Genomic DNA, 21291 nt, shown 5'->3' on the forward strand with positions numbered 1-21291 from the left:
AAATATACATGCATGATTTATTTTTCAAATCGTTAGGTGGGACCATGTAAGCAACTTGTATAACCAAATATTTATGATATCCAGTGCATAGGTGATTAAAGGACTATGATATGAGCTTTTCTTATCACTTTGAAGAAAATAACAAATAAGATTTAGACAATGCCGATTACAGATGCTTAATTACCATTCAGTCAGTACTTAGCCCTTCTGAATGCCATTTAAACCCAAACACAAATATGTGTGTTCAAATGTGTTTGTTTTTCCAAAAAAATTATCAGGACTTGATTAATTAAGCAACTGAATTTAGTAATTTCTAATGTACATTTTTATAAATTACGTTCTGATACCAATATCAGCTCTTTATGGGTAGCTATTTATGTACTGCATGGCAAGCCAAGGAATAATTTCAGCACTCTTAATGGGACAGCACAAGAGGTACATCAACTGAAAATGAGCATTCAGTCCCAGAATTTACTCACCCAGACATCACACAAAAGTCAGTTTGTGACTTCATAACATTTGAAAAGAAATAGAGGTACAATTCCATATCTATCAAATATTTTAAGTGAATGGATAGGAACTGGAATGACTACGGAAAATTACTAGGTATTTTTCAATGAATTTTAGTTTGCAAGCTGTGAGGACTTTGGTGTGGCAGTTGTGGATAATTCTATTGACCCTTGATAAAATACTCCAGGAAGATTAATTCCCAGAATTAAGGTACAGACATTGTCAGGTGTCAAGTCTTCAGGGCTCTGGGTATTTCATTATTTTTATCTAAAGCCTCACTGTTATCAAAGCTGAAAGGTGCATTCATTTGAATCTTCTCCTCTCAATGCTGATTAACATCTAGCAGAGAACAGCCCTTGGCACTGCCTTTGGGACCCGGAGTGAGACCCAGCAAACATCTGCTCCAGAGGGGAACAGGAGTCCTGGCCGGACCTGGGGTGTTGGGGCATTCACACTGAGCAGCAAGGCAGTCTCCAGATGTAGGCAGCAAAGCAAGGTAGTGGTTTTGAATATAGCCTATAAATAAGTTTTTAATATAGCTCTTATTGAAAGAAAAATACCAGCTGTTGTTGTGGCTCATGTGCATGTACATTTTAACCACATATGTAGTTTAGAAAAATATAGTTTATTCACACAGATTAATGGGTAATTTATCAAATTCTCCAGATAGGTATGCAGATCAATTACATAAATCCTATAAAAAAAAAGATTCTTCAAATAACATATTTATTTTATGGGACAACACAACAAGAAATGTCTACTTTAAAGTTTAATTCTAAAAAATTATGCCATTTATTATGGATGTAATGAAAATGTTGTAATTTTGTCCTATTTCCAGCACAGAGAAATTACCAAGTAATGGAAAATTAATTACAAGTAGATACAAGTAAATTATATTTTACTTTAAGAGTACATCTTTGGTTGAACAGAAACTTTGGGGTTTTTAGGTTGAATTCAGTAAATAACAGTAAAAAAATGAGACAAATCAAAATGTTTTCTTTCAGAACTAATTCATTCATTCGAATTTTAAGTACTGTGAAAGTGTTTAAAAATAAAAAGCTAAAACCTTGGAAAAAGAACAAACTGTTTTTGTTCGCCAGGACCAGTCTCTCCTTGCGGGCACCCAGGGAACTGAAAAGGCCATCGATTGTCACTGCGTAAGTGCCACCAAATGAAGACAGAGTGACTGCTAATTAATGAGAACATGCAGCTGACCTCCACTCCTGCCACACATACCCCTCCCCATCTTACAAAGTAGTTATTAACTCACTATTTGCAAACACTAGAGATTAATCCCCTTCAGTAAACTCCTCTCTCTCCTCACTCTTCTTAAGGGGAAAATCCCAGTGATTGCCTTCTTCCTCTGGCTGATAAATATTCAAGAATTCCATGCAAAGCAGCAAGGCCTGAGCCAGAAGATGTGATACTCCTGCCGGTTTGAATTTTACATTCCCAGGCAGGCATTACCATTCACATCTCCTGGGGCAAAGGAGAATTAAACCCAGACAGTTCAAGGTCCATGGGGTGATATCCTTTATTTTGCTGAGTGTACGGGGGTGTGGCTGACTGAAAAGTTATACTTGAAGATCAGGCACTTACTGATACAACAGGCAGGGCAACAAGGAAATAATGTAAGTTAATACGGTTTATTTGCAAGCTGTTGCCTAACAGAGGTCCCCTCACCCTTGTGAAAATGTAGCGAGTTTCGGGAACACCGAAAGTTACATTTAGCGGTGTTACTAACAGCTCTTTAAGTATGTAAACACTTCAGAAAGTGAAGGTTCGGGAATTAGGTGTTTACAGCAAATGGTGCCGAAATGCCATGCAATTTCTTTTGTAAATGAGCCTCTCTCTGAAGCTCCCAAAAGATGCAACGTGGGAGGTCACCAGAGGGGTCAGTGACACATCATGTTTACAGGGATAACGTTCATGTTTAGCTCTCTGCTGTCTGATGGAACTGATTAGGTGGTATCAGTAGCATTAATGTAGGCACAAATTGATATTAAAGCTCTTCTCACTACTAAGACTTCTTTTAAGTATACAGTTGTATATATAATGTTGGGTAGTTGTACACGGGGATATTTATCAGTGAAACCAAGGCTGTGTGAATTGTAAAGAGTAGAGACTCAGACACAACTGAGGTGTTCAACAACGAAGAATAAGATGAGGAGAAGGAGTTATTTTATTGCATTTCAGAAGAGAGCAAAGAGTTCTCTTTCTGATGTAGGAGATTCTCCAACAACATCTAGGTAATTGTTCTCTGATCTAAATGTGGAGGCCACCTGAAGGAAGGGAAGGTCTGTGGGCACAAGAATAGCAGCGAATTTCAGTAAAAGTAAAACAAGAAACAAAGATTGAAGCCAGCCCCAGATAGACTCATTTGTGTCTTGGCTTTCAATGTCCAAAATGCTTTAATGAAACCTTACTGATCATAGCAAATTCACTGCAGGAACAAAACTTATAACAAACATTCTTTTCCTCAAATTTTTCCTTGACAGAAGAATTCTGGAAGATTGAAAGAACTTTCATTCAAGAATAAAGGAAGGAAAATGCAACAATGGATGTCAGCACTTCCCGCTCCCATTCATATGGTCTATCAACTCACTTATTTTAGATCAGAACAGTTTTGTGTTCCCCATCACCTTTCCACTGAATACTCTGTCTGATTTCTGGGACAGTGTGCTTTGTTGCCCATAGTCACATTATCCATTTCAATACTAAGGAATCACACTTGGGAATATGCTGTCACATTTGCTGATACCCTCCTTGCAGTCCAGGAAAAACAGCCCTCACATCTTTGTAGTCACAGACGTGAAATGGAAAGAGGTTGATGGGATGATTGCAGGAGATGATGAGATAACCTACCAACTTATAAACTTTGGACTAAATACTCTTATCCATCTGAATTATAGGCCTTCTTTTTCTGCTAAGCTGAACATTCCAGTGCTTGCTGCAGTGTTTTCAGGTAATCTCCAAATAAATACAAAAGAGCTGCTTAAATGGTCAAGAAAAAGAGTAAGATCTGCACCCAGCTGAGAGGCTCTGGAACACCCCAGGACCAGGAATACTCACACAAACTGCACACAGAGAGATGGGACACAAACAGGAGAGACAAAAGAAACGAAAGGATAGTTTTCCAAAGTTCAGACAGTTCAGAATTGTAGTAAAGAAAAATGCATTTCACTGCAATATATGCTGGTTGTAACTAAGAATGGACTGAGGCAGTAAAAAAGTTGGAAAGCAGTAGGGGTTTTGAAAAAAAAAAGAAAAAGAAATAAAATAAGAGAGGAGTAAGAAAATTCTTGAGACTATTTCAGAAAAACATAACCTTTTAATTCCAGGTACTCTCACCATGTCATTTACCAAGGTAAAATATCTGGAATTTTTGCATTGAAGTATTTTGCCTATAGGCTGACCTAAATTTAAAATAATTAAACTAAACAAAAAATTAAAAAACACATTACATTATATGCTTAGTGATAATTACAATCATACTGCTGGAAACCCCTATCCAAACATATTTTCCTCCTATCTAGGACTTGATGCCAAAAGGGTTTTTGTTCTGATTTTCACATTTTGTAGATTTTAGGAACACAGTAGTTGTAGATTTTTAGAGGGTTAATATTTCTAACAGTTTAAGTTTAATGCCTTTCTATCACTACCCCTGTCCCAGAACAGGGAGCTCAGATTCCTTTAGTTAATTAATCTTGTTTAGACTCCTTTCCAAGGTAAAGAGCTGAAGGATATCAGAAGGCCTACAGAATGAAACATAAACATAGGTCAGAGTGACCCAAAAGCCAGAATTGGATGAACTCCAAGAGACCTTTGTGTGCCTGAGGAAGAAGAGCTGATGAAGACAGAGGGTCCTGACGACCCCAGACCCAATTCCAGGGGGTTGGACCAGGGGTGGGACTGGGGCTGGACTGAGTAATGTGTAAAGCAATGATTGGAAGGATCTTATTATAAAAGCCATGGAAACAAGAACTAAGACACATGCATGTCATCCTGTATTCCTGTGGGCTGTAGGCCCTGTGTTATTAAAGGACCTTTACTTTTTATCTTACCCTACACTAACGTGCTCAGAGTCCTGTTTTGGGGGGGAAGGGTCATTCACGGCATCAGACTGCAGACCGAAACTCTGGCAGGATAGAAATGGGAAATAGGCAGCTAATTTGTGAAAGGAAGTGAGGTCTTGCCCTTTTTATAGAATCTGAAAGGTTTAACATTTCCTTTTTCTTTTCCCCTCCCAAATCAATATTCCCTTTTTATGTACCAGGAAAAGACAAAATAAACACATAAAAATACTGGACAACTCAGACATCTGTACTGGTATATTTAATAATTTAGAAGGTCTGAGTATTTAATAATGTGATACATAACATACTGGAAAATCATTTCCATCCTATATCTGACCCATGTTTGTATTCATCAGTGCTATGCTGTACATGTACCTGGCAGTCTGTGTTCCACACTGCATGGGGCTGAATTCCTGCCTGGTTTGCAGGAACTACAAAAATGTGATTAGACACAAGAATTGCCATTCAAATTCTTCTCCCTTTGTATCACAATAGAGATGTCAAGCTTTGAAATAAAAGGAGTAATGATACAGCTAAAAATCAAAAAATAAAAAATAATAATTAAAAAAGTGGCATATATTTGGGGAAAGGGAATTCAAGACAAAATTTTAAAAGGCATTAGCTCTCGGCTAATTTGATGCATACTAACTTTAGAAGTCTTGCCTTCTTTATCCCAAATTCTTTCGTCATGGCTCGATTATTTTACAGGTGCCAGATATGCAGATTTGGATAGCAGTGCTATTATCTGCTTTTGCTGTATTTTATCCTCCATTCTGCCAAAGGCCAATGATTTGCAGCTGAGTATGAAAATCACATTTGATTCTGCCTGAAACATGGCTGTGAGGACGGGAGCAATGAGCTGTGCTCTTGTTTATACAAGCGAGATAAGCAAACCTGCTTTGATTTGACAGCATGCTGCATACTGATACCAGTGTGCTCAAGGAAGAATGCACTCCCTGCGAGGACTTGAAAGTCAGAACTTCAGACATACAACTTGGAAATACAAATACAAGCAGCAGCAAAATGTTTCATTACTTAGTCTGGCACTCGTCCTTCTCAGGCTACCAATATTCTCTCTCAGTTGGGCAACATAAAAACTAGTCCACAAAGATCACCCAGATCTGTCTCCTCCACGTGAAAACTCTGCAGAGTTTCTGCATGCTGGTGCCCTGGATAAGAAATTGAATGAAGGATAATGAAGATGAGTGATAGGAATAATAATAATAATGGAATGCAGTGACAAAGAGCACATACAGAGACTGAGGAAAGGAAAGATAAAAAACAGACAGTGAAATATGGCAGGGTACAGTTTCCACACCAGTAATCGTACTGGGGGATGACAATTGCTAAACTGTATGTCTTAACTGTATGTCTTAACTCTAAGAAACAGAAACCATTTCAGAAATTACTTAACTGTCATTGTTTCCTTCCCTGCTTAGGGCTGGCACCTTGTTTCAGCCCCTACTTTCATTTCTTTTACCTGACTCATATGTGAAGCCAAAGAACTCCCCCTGGGAAGGCACTTTGTGCCCACTGGATCTCCACTTCTCCATTAGCAGGAGAAAAGCTCCCAATTGTATTCCCCTCCTTATCTCTGGTGCCATGAACAAAGACTTCTTTTGACCTGGTCAGATTTAGACACAGACTTACACACTTCATGCCCTCAGTTTATACAAGAGCTTAAAAATTTACTAAACGAGTGTGGCTGCCCTCAGGAGTCACAACCTCATTGACCGGCATCAACCGGGCAGAAGAAAAGCCATTTTAGTCCGTGCTGAATCCGTGAGAGGTGCCCAGCCAAGACTGTCCTCTCACACATTATCATGGGTGACCAGAGTGGAAACACAGAGCTCACAACCAGCTACTCAGGATGCAGGCAAGAGTTAGCACCTTGTCTTGCTGCAGCCTCTCTAAGGAGAGGAGGTGCTGCATTTTTGGACAGATGGGTGAGGAGCCAGCAGTCCTGGCTGGCAATTCCTGTGAGTGAGCAGCAGGGCTGGTACCTGGGGCTGTGCTGAGCCTCAGCATGGGCTCCCATCTGACTTCTCTTGGGTTTGTCCTGCCAGGGTGGGCCTGCCCGAGCTGGTGCCTCCATGAGCAAATACTGAGCCCTAAGCCTTCCCTCCGTGGCAGTGTTTGTCACCACCTCTGTGAGTGTGCCTGCTCTCCAGCCCCACTGGCCATTCTTCTCCAATGCCACATCCACCAGGGCAGCAGTCTGGTGTCCACAGTGCCTCATCCCCTGTTCTCCACAACAGCAGCAAATACAATGGTGCTCATACAGCGCTCTCACATGCTTTGGAGGATCTTGTTCCCTTCCTCCCTCTGATTTTAAGTGTAATCATTATAACCAACTTGGTAATCTGACTTGGATAAGGCTAGCAATAAAATTAACTATATGGAATCAGTAGGCAAACTCTGAAGTGAGAGCAGGCTGAATTTGCCAACTTTTGACACTTTAGACCTCGATAAAAAGTTAGTATTATACATTTCATAATTGTTGTGAAATACACTCAGGAAGGTTTTATGCTGTGCTTATTATGAGACATTGTAAGACCACTTTGGCACCACTATCATATCATATTATCCATTAGATACATAACCAATGATTATGCAAAATAAGAATATTCATGACTTTTAGTCAATTCTTGATTAGTAAAATGGTTGTGCTATGCATAATAAAAGACCAAATGTTTATCCTGAAGAGTCATTACCCAATACTTGCACAGATCTAATCTAAATTCCAAGAAGGACCACCCATTATAGCAAATGGGAAATTAACACCAGTTAATGGATATGAAAATTTTCTCCTCTTGTGTGCTTAGACCATATTTTTAAATAGAATTAAAAAGCAGGACATCATGGCAAAATATGATAAAAAAATTGTTTAAAAAGCCAAAAACCAAACATTATCTGTAAAGTGAGAAGTTATAGGAAACCTTATGGAGCATTTGAAAGCACAAATACAAAGATTTATTCCTTTTGATGTTACTGAGAGGTGAGAATTGCCATAAAGAAAAGGTAAGAATTGCCTGGAAGAACATCTGGAGGATGTTGCAAAAGCATTTGCAGGCATGTCTGTGAAAGAATATGCTTTAGAAAGTATCTGAAGCTTTTCACACTCAACTTTTTTGCAAAGTATCTGAAGTTGTTCACACTCAACTTTTTTGCAAAGTTTCTCAGGGCTGTATTAAACTCCATTATGATTAGGGGAAACATACTTTAATTAGCTTTGATTTTTGTGATGTAATATATTCAAGATGATGGATTGAGACTGGAGCAGGAAATCCTCTCCATTTTCTGTGAACAAACGTGCTCTCCTGTCAATGCCAAAGCCTTCCAAGCACCCACAGCAGGCAGCTCCTATAGCCTTGTTCACTTTGATGCACAAGCATCATATATAAATGTTGCTTTATGAAAGTAACTGGAATTATGAAAATAAATGTCTTGTTTCAGTCTGAGAACTCACCAGAGCACAACAGAGAAGTGGACAAAAGTTTCCCATTTTCAAGTGTTAATTTGAGGTGAATAGAAAGAAAGCGGCAAGGAAAAAAATGCTACCCACAGCTCTAGGAGGCAAAACTCCAAATCCTGAAAGTTTCACTGGGAGAAGACCCTAAATTAGAGTGCCATTACTGTCACCTCACCTGCATTGCACCTGCCCAAAAAAGCCTGACCTGCAGTTCCTGTGCAGAGCCTACAACTCTGTCTCAAGGTTAAAATGCATTCAAGTGATAGAAAATCCACCTTGTGCTCAGGTAAGCTGCTCTCAAGGTTAGTCACAGTGGCAAAGTCTTTTCCCATACCTTCAGTGAGAATTTCCTTGTCATAAATTTCCATAGTTTCCATACTATGGGGGATTTCAAACTTTGGTCCTGTTTTGGTTTTTTTTCCCTCTAGATTAAAGAGAGATCAGAAATCTTTTCACTGTTTAAGCTGTGCTCACCTCCTAACCTTTTATTTTTTTTCCAGAGGGGGAGATGATAAAGGGAATAGCTTAAATCCTAAGCTGCTTAAGAGTTTCTAAGCCCCTTAGGGTAGGGGATGTTTTCTGAAAACTGAACTTCTTGCAGTTTTTTTCTGACTAACCTCCAAATTTTCACATACTTTCTGAAATACAGATGACAAAGCCAGACACATATTTCACTAATTGCTTCTCTGACACCTTTTATGGAGAAATAGGACTACCTGGTCTGTGCAATCTTGCAATAAACTAATTGACCTGCTCCTCCAAGGACTTAATTTGACTGCCAGCTAATCGGGTGACCTCTGCTACTGAGTTCTCATCTTTAGTCACTTTTTCTAAGTCTCATTTGGGCTTGGATAATTAGTATGAACTTTAGGCCAACTATAGAGAAAGTATTCAGGAAACTCCCCCTGCCCTGACACCTCCCCCACCTCCCTTGAAAGGCCACCAGTAAATTCAAGAATACCCTGAAAGAAGAGTTTTGCCCTCTTTTCTGCTGAGTGCCAGAGAGGCCAGAGTCAGGGCCCTGGAGATCCAGTCTGCTGTCTCACTTGGTGAAACAACCACAGTAACAGTGCCATCAGGATCATGATGCTATCACAGAGTGTTTCAGACAGGCATTTTGAAGAATTAGTGCTTTAAGAGTTCTTTGTGGATGGAGATTTGCTGTCTTGATGCAGAGCATTGTCACAGTGTGTGAGACAAGATGCTAAAAAATACTTCTACTACCTATAGAATAGTATCACATATCTTTGAGCAAGGACAGAATAAACATAACCACTTATTTGCAGAAGGCACAAACTCCAAGGGATAGTCCTGCTGCAACAGTTAGTGAATCAAAGCATGTAAAAAATGAAGACATTGTAAGGAGGAAAGGAAGAGAGAAGCAGTTGTTGGGGGAGAAAAATGGAAAGAAAAAAATCTCAACCCAACCAGGTGACCCCTCCCTCTCTCCCCACCTCAAAAAATAAATTGAAAACTCATCTACCCACATATTTTCAGATTATTTCTTGACCAGAGTGCATGGTTATGGCCCACACTCAACACAAGGCTGTTGAGACCCACAATTCCCCACTTACTTACACATTCAGAGGCTGCCAGGCTGGCCACTGTGCTTTGGCTTTGATGACAGTTAGAACTTCATCACTCTGGAAGAAAGAGAGAAACCAAGAAATTTTACCATGAGAGTGATGTGTTTTACAGGAAAAAAAATTTATGAGGCATTAGATCAAACTGTGCCTCCAGATTTTGACTATGAGAAATATGCTTTGTCCTTTTGTTATCTGGACACCTCGTGTGCTCTGCTGCCTCTGTGAATGCAGGAGGCAAAAGCAGCAACCAAAGGCAGCCAGACCTTGGGCACAGTCCCTTTGCCTTCTGCAGGAACCGGGGTGAGCTTAAAACACCACCAGCAGTTTGAGATGATGTTATTTTTACATCATGAGCTCAGGGAAAGCTTTCACCAGGAATTCACCAGGTTTGGTTTTGGTTTGTTGTTTTTTTTTTTAAAAGCAAGGACAGAAAAATTGCTCTCAATACATTACAGACAAAAAGTAGAGGGTGTTCCTCTAGGCAATCTAACACTCTGTGAGCACGTGTGATATTTATTATTCTTATACATGTAAGGGTGGTGGATGCACTGCAAACTCCTCCTTTGATAGCATTTTCTCTTTGCTCTCCATTTATGCACATGAAAATTATAGGCTGAAATACAGCAGCCATCTGTGGAAGCCCACAGTGTGGCAAAGCACTGTACAAAGATTATTTCCTGAAGTCCGTTGGAGTTCCTGCATCAGCAGTTTTAAACTTTATATTGGTGCAGTAAACCCAGGACAAAAGCAGGAGCTTGTTAACAAGGCTCTGATGCCCAAAAGACATCTCTCGTGCTTTTACAGAAGCATTTGCCCCATCTCCCTTAGGAATCCACCCTGGTAATTCACCTGGACGAACACAAAGTTCACAACTCACTCACATGATTTCTACTGTCTTATAGAAATATGTCCCAATTAGAGCAAGAAACCCACTTCATACATTACCAGTAATTGGCACCTCCAACAGAGCTGACCTTTTGGGTTAGTGATAACAGTGCCATTTCCTGCTTGATAGCACTAGTTCTGACACCCAGACTAGCTCTAGTCCATACACACCCCTGTGCAAAGGAAACAAATTTCCCTGGTTGTTTCTGCCACTCTCACTATTTCCTGTCTCCCTTTTTTAACAAAGCAAGGGCATTACAGTGCTGATGGGCCCTCCCTGTGACACACAAGGGTTTCAGTCTCAGGAACACATCCGTGACATCGACCTCTTCCTTAACCCAAGGGGATGGATATTTCTTGGAAGTCATTTCTGTAAGTACAGATGCTTGGCCAAAGCCTTATATACGAAGTGTCCTGAGCTAAGACAGCTGAAAGTCCAACTCTACAAAGGCAAGTAAGTATAAGAATATTTTATCAAGTAAGTGTAAAAATATTTTATCAAATATTTATCAACTTTGTGTTGCCAGGGAGCAGTCAAACAGCAGGCAGCTCTCTGGGGCAGGCAGCCCTGGTGAGCAGCAGAAGGCTGAGCCACCAGCTCAGCCCTCTCCCCAGCCTGCCTGCTGGGCTGAGCTGGGATCCGTGCAGGAGGAATGCAACACATCCAGGCTCAGCAACAGGAACTTCCTTCTTACAGCTGTGCCTTCAAAAGTAGAAGGGACAGTTTGGCACTCAAAGTGATTTAAAAAGAAACTGATTCAATGAATGAAGTTAAAAGACATTACTTGTCTTTCCCTGACAATGGAATTTTTCAATTTTCCATGTTTCAACATTCTAAACCTTTCCAGCCAGGCATATCTTTATTTACTTGCCTTTACTTATTTACATTTGCATTCCAAATGATTAACTGTGCATTTTACATCCCAACAAAAGTCTGTTCTGAGCATAGGTGGTTATGTTTATTGAAGTAATACACTGCTTATCTAATAAAAGGCAGTAATTATGTCACGAGCACCCAAATCACTCATGTCTGAAAGCATTTCAACACGTGCCATTCAAATTAAAAACACACAGCAAGAGGAGAGGAACAATGGCTGACAGAGTAGTAGTAAGTGCAAAGGGAAGGAAATGAGGAACAGAGCATGGTCCATTCAGACATCCCTGGATTTTAAGGTGAAAATTCAGATGCAAGCGCTGAATATATGGACATTTCCTGAAGCAAGATTAAAAAAAAAATGCAGAATCAAGCATTCTGTTGAGCCTGGAATGAAAATACACATTCCTTGACAGTTACGTAAGATTAAGACACAATTTGAATTAAATCACTGCTATTCCAGACTGATATTCTAATTATGCAGTTATCTCTATCATGCAGATTTGCAATATTCCTAATTTTTTTTAAATGTAACACCTCCACTGCTATTAATGTCAGTGTACGTTTACATGCACTGGCAGACAGACAGATACCTCAGCAGATATTTTGTACAGTGAAGAGTTTTCCTTGGACAAGTATTTACATCAAGAAGAGGAAATGCTGGAAAATGATACAGCAAATTCATGTTGTCACCCCCTTGGGTCTGCAAGGCTGTTGCCATGTGAGGTCTGGCTTGGTGCCAGCCTGGGCATCCCAACTCCACTTGCCAGGTGTGTTGTCACCAGCCTGCACCACCCCAGCCTCCTGCAGGGATCAGGCTCGGAGCCTCCCCCAGAGAGCAGTGACCTTCCTCTGCCTCCAGACTCTCCAGCTGACCTCCACATTTTTGAGGGAACATGATAAACTCAAACAGCCCAGACAAACAGATGTTATCCACCACACAAGTTCACAGCCTCGTGAGCAATCTATAGATAGAGAGCTTGGATTTGCTGGCCAATCTCCTCAGCTATAATTATTGGCAGATGGTAGAAACTGAGAGGACACGAAATGCCTGAAGAGAAGGCCACAAATTAATAGTATATAACTAGCTGATGTAATCCAACTGCCTTGAATAACTCAAATGCACAGACTTTACAGCTGAGGCATAAAACCCCACCATTTTTAATGAATTTTATTAACATTTTCCTAGTGCTTGTTTGTACACATTTTTCTCTCCTCTTCATATTCCCAATGTTTTGCTTTGATTTTTGAAGTAAACAAACTCTCAAATTCACATCAAAATATGGAAAAACCAACTAGGATGTTTCACTGTGGTATGTTGCAAGTTGTCCTGAAAGCAATGATTCACAAGTAATGAAAGTATTCTATTTTGAAAAAGAAAACTGAGATTGTTTACAAAATGATGGAGCATCAAAATGTTGAAACATCAAAGCAAGATAAAGGGAAGGGCACCAATGCTCTTGCTGTAGTCAAATACACACCTCTTCCAACAATAGAAGTGGGGGGAAAAGGGAAGAAAACTATCTGCCAACAGTTACAGAGATACATAGGAATAAGTTTGCTGCCCTGTTTCCTTTTCCTATTGAAAAGTGCTTCCTCCTGGAGTACAACTCACAGAACTGATACTTCGGAAGTTGTGATTGAGTTTTTTGCTCAGCTTATTGGTATTGCAGTGGAGTCTCGGTATGAGGCTGTCCTGTGAGGGGGCTGTGGGTGTGTGTGCACTGCCCACCAGCCCTGGCACACACAGCCCTCCAGGCAGCTCCTCCTGGGAGCCACACTCTGCCCCCAACACCTCCCAGGCACGGTGTGTCTGTGCCTCCAGCTGCAGTGGGAATGTGCCACCATGGATACAGCACCTCTGCTACCTCTGGATATTAACTTAGTGTAAGCTTTCCAGAGTCACCATGGTAAAGCCCTCTGAAAAGTGTGATTAGATATAATCCCTGGCAAAACTTGATGTAAAGACTTTGTAGAGCCTACTGAAGCTTCTCCAGTTTCAGTTAGTAGTAGGAATACATGATGCCAGTTTCCAGTTGCAATAGTATGGCTCCTTCTCTACACACTTAAAACTTGCTCAGCAAGTCCAGTCAGGCCAAACTAGTTTCTAGATTGACTTCAACATAATTTGGATTGTGGTCTAAATTAAAACATGCCAAAATAGCAAACATCCAACCTTTTCTTCAGATCCACTTTCTGCATCAGTGTTCAAGCTGGGGTTGGGTGGTTGACTCAACAGCTCTTCCCTATGAAAGTGCTGGTCTCCAAAAAGTCCTAATAGACTGATTTTTAAAGGCTGATAACATCATTCTAATACTGACAGCCCTACCGACATTTTGAAGTCAGTAAAAGTTAATAATTTATTTTACATCCATTTGTTCCTGCAATGCCCAAACGAACACTCATGCAGAATAAAGTAATTAAACGGTAACACGCAGAACCCCACTGTGTAAAGCCACTGCTAATTTAGATCGTTAGACTGTGCACCTACAAAAGATTAAAAACTTTTCCTCAGCTTCAGCAGAAAGTGGGACATAGCTCAAAAAGGCAGCATTAAGGGTAGGATTTGATTTGAAGGCTTTCTCAGCCAGGGGGATTTAAAACAACATGTTTAAAGGATAACATCCATTAAAAAGTAATGAAAGCTTTCAGCAAAAGTTTTAAGTATCATCTGAGTACCTTTAGAATGAAAGGGAAATGAGTAGGATCTAGAAAGCCATGTAAACTGTTCCATGTGCTCCTGCTGCTTTCTGGTAACTGACACGATTAGTATCTTTTCTATACTGGAAGGTTTTTTCAAGTTTTATTACTGTTTTTATTTTCGGTGTGCCAAATAACATTAGAAAATATTACTGAGCAGATCATTTAGCACTTGGTAATAATGATATGATTTGGTTCAGCTAAACAAATGGCAGTGTATTATCTGTCATCCAAATCAAAGTCAGGTTCGATGAACCGTGGGAATGAGAAACACCTGGCTTGGGCCAGAGCTTAATTTCACTCATTTCATACTGCTGCTGCTTGGCATTCATTGCATTGTTTTAGAACAGAGAACATTTAATTCCTTCCACAGCACTCCTCATACTATCTGAATGCCTTTCTATCCACAGTGGACTCATTTTCCCAAGTTTCACAGAAAATAGAAAAAGCAACATTATCTTCAATTCACAGATGATGAATTGAATGTCTTCTGGAAAAAAACCTACATATCTGAGTCTTAAGATAGCATCTCCCCTCCAGGACCATCCTTCCCCTCAAAAATAATTTGTTATTGAAGGAGAAAGAGATAAAGTGAGAATGGAAAGGTATAATGTCTTCTGTGGGGAACAAAATGCTATAAAAATTAGAATGATTTGAAGGGATAGTTGGGTGCTCTTAAAATCTGATCAGTCTTCTATGATTAGTATAAATAGACCTTATTGCAGCTCCACTTTGTGCAGACACACAGAAATCACCTTAGGATGAGAAAAAAAAGTATTTTCAGTAGACTTCTTCAGTTCATGGAAATAGTTTCAGGCCAACAGAAGTCTTCAAACCCTCAAATTCTGCCTCCTCATTGCTAATTATGCTGTATATAAAAAGACCCTGAAATTAGCTCAGTTGGTTAAAACTTGGTTGTAATAATGCCAAGGTCATGGGTTCAATCCCCTGTGTGGGCCATTGACTTAAGAGTTGGACTCGATGATCCCTGTGGGTCCCTTCCAACTCAGAATAGTCTGTGAAATATAGTTAGCTGTTATGTTTCAGAGAGGTGTCAGCAGGAAACACTGAAGAAAATACAAACACCTGCTTGCACACTCGGAGCAGCCAGGTAGTCTGCAAGGACACCTGAAGACTCAGCATCACAGCCAAGAGGATGCTACAGCTGCCCCTGCTGGGCTTGGGGTCCTCACTCTCTGCTAAAAGGATGTGTCTGCTTGGGACTGGCCACATCAAGGTCCCTTCTGAGAGGAGACACCTTTCTTCTGAACTAGGAATGGTGACAGTGTTTGCTATAAGGCTCTAACTGCTGTCTATGCCTTTCTATAGGTGCAATTTTGCCCTGCAACTGTCTGTGCTGCTGAGCAAAGGGCTATCTGAACTCTGGCCTGTGATTTTTCACCTAAGAACCACTCAGTGCTAGAAAGGTGATATCAGGTAAGATGGAAGGGACTATAATTTTAAATACATGTAGTTAAATTCTATTTAAGTAATGAGAAAGCTGCACCTTATTTTATGTCACAGTGTTGTTATGACCCAATAGCACAGCTTTCTGTAGAAGCTGAATTGCATGATACTCATTTATGAGGAATTCCACTGCAGCAATGGATGTGCCAGAAAGCACATTGCAAGAACAGATAAAAAAGCACTATTTACCCCCAGTAAAAATGCACAGTTTCTTTCCAGATTAAGTGAAAAATAAAAACCAATATGGTCTTTAAAGTTTTATCTAATACAAAATACCAGGGCTAATTAATGCTCAACACATAATGGACTACTATGATATATTACTTGAAATATGGCATGTTTTCTCCTGGTAGATAGTTCAGCATGAAGAGACTTCATGAAAGTGTGTGCAAAAGCTGTTTTCTCCAGTTCATAAAAAAAGAGCATTTTTGAAAAGGTTAAGCTTTTAGTCACAAAAGCTTTAAAGTTGCTTCATTTGAGAGGAAGAAAAAAGCCCATAATTAAAGACAAAGAGTTATTTTTATCATTTGACAATAACTAAATTCTCTTTAAATCTGTGATTGACTTAGATTCAGGAAGATTATACTTAAAGCCAGTAGCTCAGATTTGGAGTTATCACAAGCAATAGCAAAAATGCATTTCAGTCAGTGGAATTATACCAGGATTGTGTTTGCCCATTTTACTTTGACGTCTCTAAGTTTGTGGCAGCATTTCTGTGGCAGCTGAGAAAACCACTTGTATTATAAGATATGTAAACATGCATGAATGAAATTCATTATTTGATCACAGTATGTACAAATTCAACATTTCCCTCTGCAATACCCATTTCTTTAATTAAAAAGTATTATTTATTTTCTTTGAAAAATAGGTAATGGCATTTCGGGGAATATAAAATCTGTGTTTTTCAGTTCACCAAATATGAAAGTCTGGGGGAATTTCCAGCCTTTTAATAATAGAAATGTAATAGAATAATATAACAGAAAACACAGTCTTGGGCTTGAGATGGATAAAGAAGCACTGCTGGGGTGCAACGGGATAAAAATGGAAGGAAAGCTGAGCATTTCAATCCAATGCTGAATTGTTACTGTCTGGAAACATCCCTGCTTAAGGAGACCAAGTAATCCCAGCACTTCAGACAGTCCCAGCTTAACTGCTGTACAGGAAAGCTTTCCTGAACTGCACACTTAGCAATTTGGTATTCACTTCTACAAAGAAAACCTCTCTGTTAGATAACCAGGTTGAGAATTTTTCCCCAATGTGGATACTGTCCATATTTTCCAGAAAATATGGAAAAATATGTTTAAGTTTCACCATTTCAGGATGGTGATTGCACAGATGGCAGCTGACAATGCATGTTTTTTTAAAAAAAATCTTTTAAAGGGAATCATAAGAACTCCTGATTCTGTTCAAAATTACTAGGATGGGATACAAAAAGAACAGTGTTCATTGTCACGCAGCATATACCCCAAAAGCACTGATCACTCTACATTACCAACCCTCTGCACCCCCTGTCCCCCGGGGTTTGCCTTCAATGAGCTGTTTGTTTCAGGAGGTGAATGTGGGTTGAAATTAATAACAGAGCTGTTGCCAATGGCAACGCTGAAAATCATAGGCGTGATTTTATTTCCATCAAGGTGCAGTTACACAATCCAGGGTGTTCCCAATAAAGCAATAATTCATTTTTGCATAGTATAAAGCTTAGCAGCATCTGTTAATGAGCCCTAGGTATGCTCTGAGTATCTCAGCTCTCATTTTCCCTGGCTGAGCAGAATCTTTAGGAAAGGGGAATTCACTTCTTGATTGCATGTTGATTTTCAGCTGCACAGAATGCTTTGCTGTCTCTAGGACTACTGAAATATTTGGGGATCCTAAATTACTTTGCCAAAAATGAGGGCAAAGCTTTTTGCCACATCTCAGAATGGCTACTTTATAAAGCAGGGGATAAAACTAGATTTTGAAGCTGATCATAAGTGGTGTAACTCCCACCTTCTACTTAATGAGTCTATCCAACACACCCCCTTCAGTTCTTCTTCTGTCGTAACTTTCCCCATTCCATTGATCCTTTAGACTAAGCCAACCTTTAAACCTGAGTGCTATAAATCTACTGTTAAAGTCTCAGATGATTGGAAATGGTGAGCACACCAGAAAAGACACAGGGAGAGGGAGAAAAACCCACCACCAATCCAACACACCAAGGAATTCTCTGTGCAACAAAGCAGCTGTATGCAACTCAGTGGCAACCTGCAAACAGTGAGACAAAACCTGCATTCACTGGAGATCATGATAAAAGTGTTTTAAAGCACTGGGTTCACTCATCAGATTCATATTCGAGTAACTACAGCATTTTTTTGCTCAGGTTCCTTGAAATGGTTTCAGAACAGTCAGGGATGAAAGCATTAGACAGGCTCTTGGGCATGCTATGAATGAGTGAGTTTCAACTGCTTAAATATCAGCAGGAAACCTCCAGAGAGGGCTGGGCCTGCCCTGAGAAACAGCCCAGGGAATGGGGACAGGGAACAACTCTGTCAGCTGCTACACTCTGGCAGTGACACTCCAGGTGTCACAATTACTCATCCCACTGCATTGGCCAAATGGAGGAGCTTGAACAGAGGAGAAATAATTATTTGGATAATAGCAAGACATTTTAAATAAGACCAGCAAATTAGCTCAGGAGGTGAGCTTTCCTGACCCTTTATAGCACTTTGACAAATCCATGTAGTCTTTTTTTTTTTTGCATTCATGTGCTGGTTTAAAGGTGAACCAGCAGGGGAAATGAACTCACCACGAGAGAGATTGTAAGTCAGACCTAAAATTTAATAATAATATTACAATAACAACACTGACACACAAGGGAAATTGCTTTCAACTCACAAAACCCCAGCAGTATAACCCAGTGTCCTGGGGCACAAACCCAAGGGGGTTTGTTTGCCCTTGTGCTGAGACCCCTGTGGTTCCCCCAAGTCCAGAGCAAAAGGAAAAGAAAAACCTGTTGGTGCAGGCGAGGGCTGTGGTCTGGGCGAGAGCGGTGATCTCCTCCTGTCCAGGTCCTGCTGCTCCTCTGGATCCGACGAGAGGTTCCCGAGGTCTTCTTACCCACCACTTATGTACCCTCAGGGAGCTCTCAGTCCCTCCCCCTGGGCGGGGACTCACACAGTGGGTGATTAACTCTGGGAGCCAGGGGGTGTTGAGCTGTTGATGGCCCATTAGCAGCTCCGCCCCCCTCAGGCTGGGTGTGAAGGTGATAATGGCTCCCTGGGCAGCTGCTGCTAATGGCCCATTGACCTTGGGGAATGAATAGAGGGGGTAGAATACACAGCTTTGATCACCCCCACACAGGGATAGCTGGTCCCTCCTGCTGAACTAGGACAACTCAGAATGTACAATATAAGTATTCTAAATGTGCTTTAGCTGCTGTACGGAGGCAATCACAACAGCTTAATTTCCCTTCAGTAGAGATACTGTGTCTAAGCCACCCTCCAGCATTCCTTCCTAATAAAATGCCAAATCAAAATCACCAAAAAACCCAACCACAATTATAGCCTTCAAACAAATTAAGGAATTGAGAAGCCTACCATGAATTATAATTTTTGGTTGGTTGATTGTTTTTTCTTTTGGGGGGCAGGGAGAGAGGGCGTTGTTTGTTGGTTGGTTGGTTTCAGGTGGTTTTGTTTTGGTTTTTTGTAAGCTCTCCAGCACTAACTGTTGCCTCAGATGAACTAACTGTTCTCAGGTCAGATGAAGTTTCTCTCCCTGCCTGGTGCCCAGAGCACTTGTTGCTTAAAGAGCTTCAGGTATGCTTAGATCAGGTAATATGGCTACACTTTACATGTGCCACTGAGTAGAATGAATGTTAAAAGAGGAATTACATAAACCAACTTTAAAAGCAGTAGGACCTGTTATTAGAGTGACACCTACACTCGAGACAATTAACATGGTAGGGAAGAGCTATTAATTCCACTGTAGAAAGTACTGTTTGGGTTTCTATTTGCTTCCTTAGAAAAGCAAAACTAGAAGGGGAAACCAAGAATTAAACCCTGTAGCCACAGTGCTGCATGTCATCCTGTGGGAATCGGAGATAAATGAGTGATGTTGTCTCTGTAATAAGCCCCATGTGAAGAAATGTGTTTGTCTTAAGGGACATTTCTGAAGTACCTGGAAAAGTCCCAGGACACCAAGTTGCTGAGTGCAGCATTCAGGTAGCTATTTTATTATCAGAGTATTTCTAAATTAAAGAACATAAACAATGGCTTGCAATTTAAAAGAAGGTATTCACTTTATTACACTGTACTCATATCCCACAATATTAATCCTAAAAATAAGAAAACAGCGAGAAAAAAATCACTGCAGTGATGTCAGGATAAATGTAAGTAATTTAATTTTAGCTGTAAGGATACCACTGCCTGTTAGGGACACACCTTAAGGCTGTGACCCCAGTGTACTGCTAAAAATGCTTATTGTGATGTACATGCTTTGCCGGTTTGAAATTACGTGATCACTGCCCTATTTATATGCTTATCTCTAAAGCTTATGTTCTGGAGTTAGGTTTCAATTTTAGATTTTAGCTTTTAGTCATATTTCATTATTATGCCATGGAACAGGTATTCTTAACATTTCATGACATGTTCAGTGCCAAAAAAAGCAGGTTTCTCATTCCAGTAGTAGAATACATATTTCTGTTCTTATCATCTCATTTGTATTCCTTTAGGTCCTTAATAAACTTTTTTCTAGTAACTCTGTGAACAGGATTGTGCATTATTAGAATTTTCCTCAGTTCTTTTAAACTGGGGATAGTATGTACAGATATTTATTTTCCTTCATGCTTTATTTTCTCCTCCTCAAGTCCTCTCTCAGGATCAGACCAGGCTCTTGCTGAGGGATTTCCAGAAGAACACTGAACACAAACATCATTCCCCTCTTTACTTTTACAAAAGTAACAGGCCAGACTAGTCCTTGCTGAAGTCCTAATTCCAGGTGTTAGGCCACTTTATTAAAATCCTTGGCTATTCCTTAAAATAAAATTAAGTTCTTTTAATTTTATTAAATAAAATCAGGTCATTTTCTTTTCATTAACCTCCAAAGAGATTAGAACTGCTCTGTTGTTGCAGAGCAAACTTCCAAGGTGGTTAATAACTGGAGCAGCAAAGGATGGTAAATGCCACCGCTCATTACTGAGCCACTGCTTGGGCTCTGCTCACTGGAGGAGAACTTTAAAGACAGCCCTTCCTTTGGCTAATCAGGATGGATGTTTTTAGCATCATCATTCTCATGCAAAAGCATGCAAAGTTCATGGGGTTGGTCCATCTTGTCTTCTCCTGTACACTGAAATAAACTGATGGAGATATTTGCTTCGACCAGAATTGCTGAGTTGCTGCACCACAGGAACTGCAGAGAGTCTATTAAATATGCAATTACTGGGGCATTCTCTAAAGTCTGATGAGCCAATTAATAGCACTTTTTATTTTCATGGCACCTTGCCTCAAAGAATTTTAAAATGCCTTTAAATAATAAAGTTCTAGAGCTCTCCTGTAAGTCACTTGCACCAGCATAGCCAGAAACTACAGAAAAGTCAGCAGACCACATAAACCACCTGCAGCTCAGAAAGTTTTTTCCCAAGCAGCCTGCCAAGTGTTGTCTGTCTGTCTGACAAGACTCTAACACTGACAACACCATGACGATACAGCAACATGCTTTGCAGGAAGAAACCTGACAATCTGCTGTCAC

The 21291-nt window shown here is 40.2% G+C and overlaps 1 protein-coding gene across 1 annotated transcript in view; it reads right to left on the reverse strand.

The window, feature by feature from the left end:
- Positions 1-21291, reverse strand: part of SPON1 (spondin 1) — a 185442-nt gene that overhangs the window by 22702 nt on the left and 141449 nt on the right. Inside the window, exon 7 of the mRNA XM_071559033.1 lies at positions 9637-9701. Coding sequence (XP_071415134.1) covers positions 9637-9701 — 65 coding nt within the window. The remainder of the gene's footprint in view (positions 1-9636; positions 9702-21291) is intronic.

Source organism: Pithys albifrons, chromosome 6 (genome assembly GCF_047495875.1).
Source record: "Pithys albifrons albifrons isolate INPA30051 chromosome 6, PitAlb_v1, whole genome shotgun sequence".
Classification (NCBI taxonomy): Eukaryota; Metazoa; Chordata; class Aves; order Passeriformes; family Thamnophilidae; genus Pithys; species Pithys albifrons.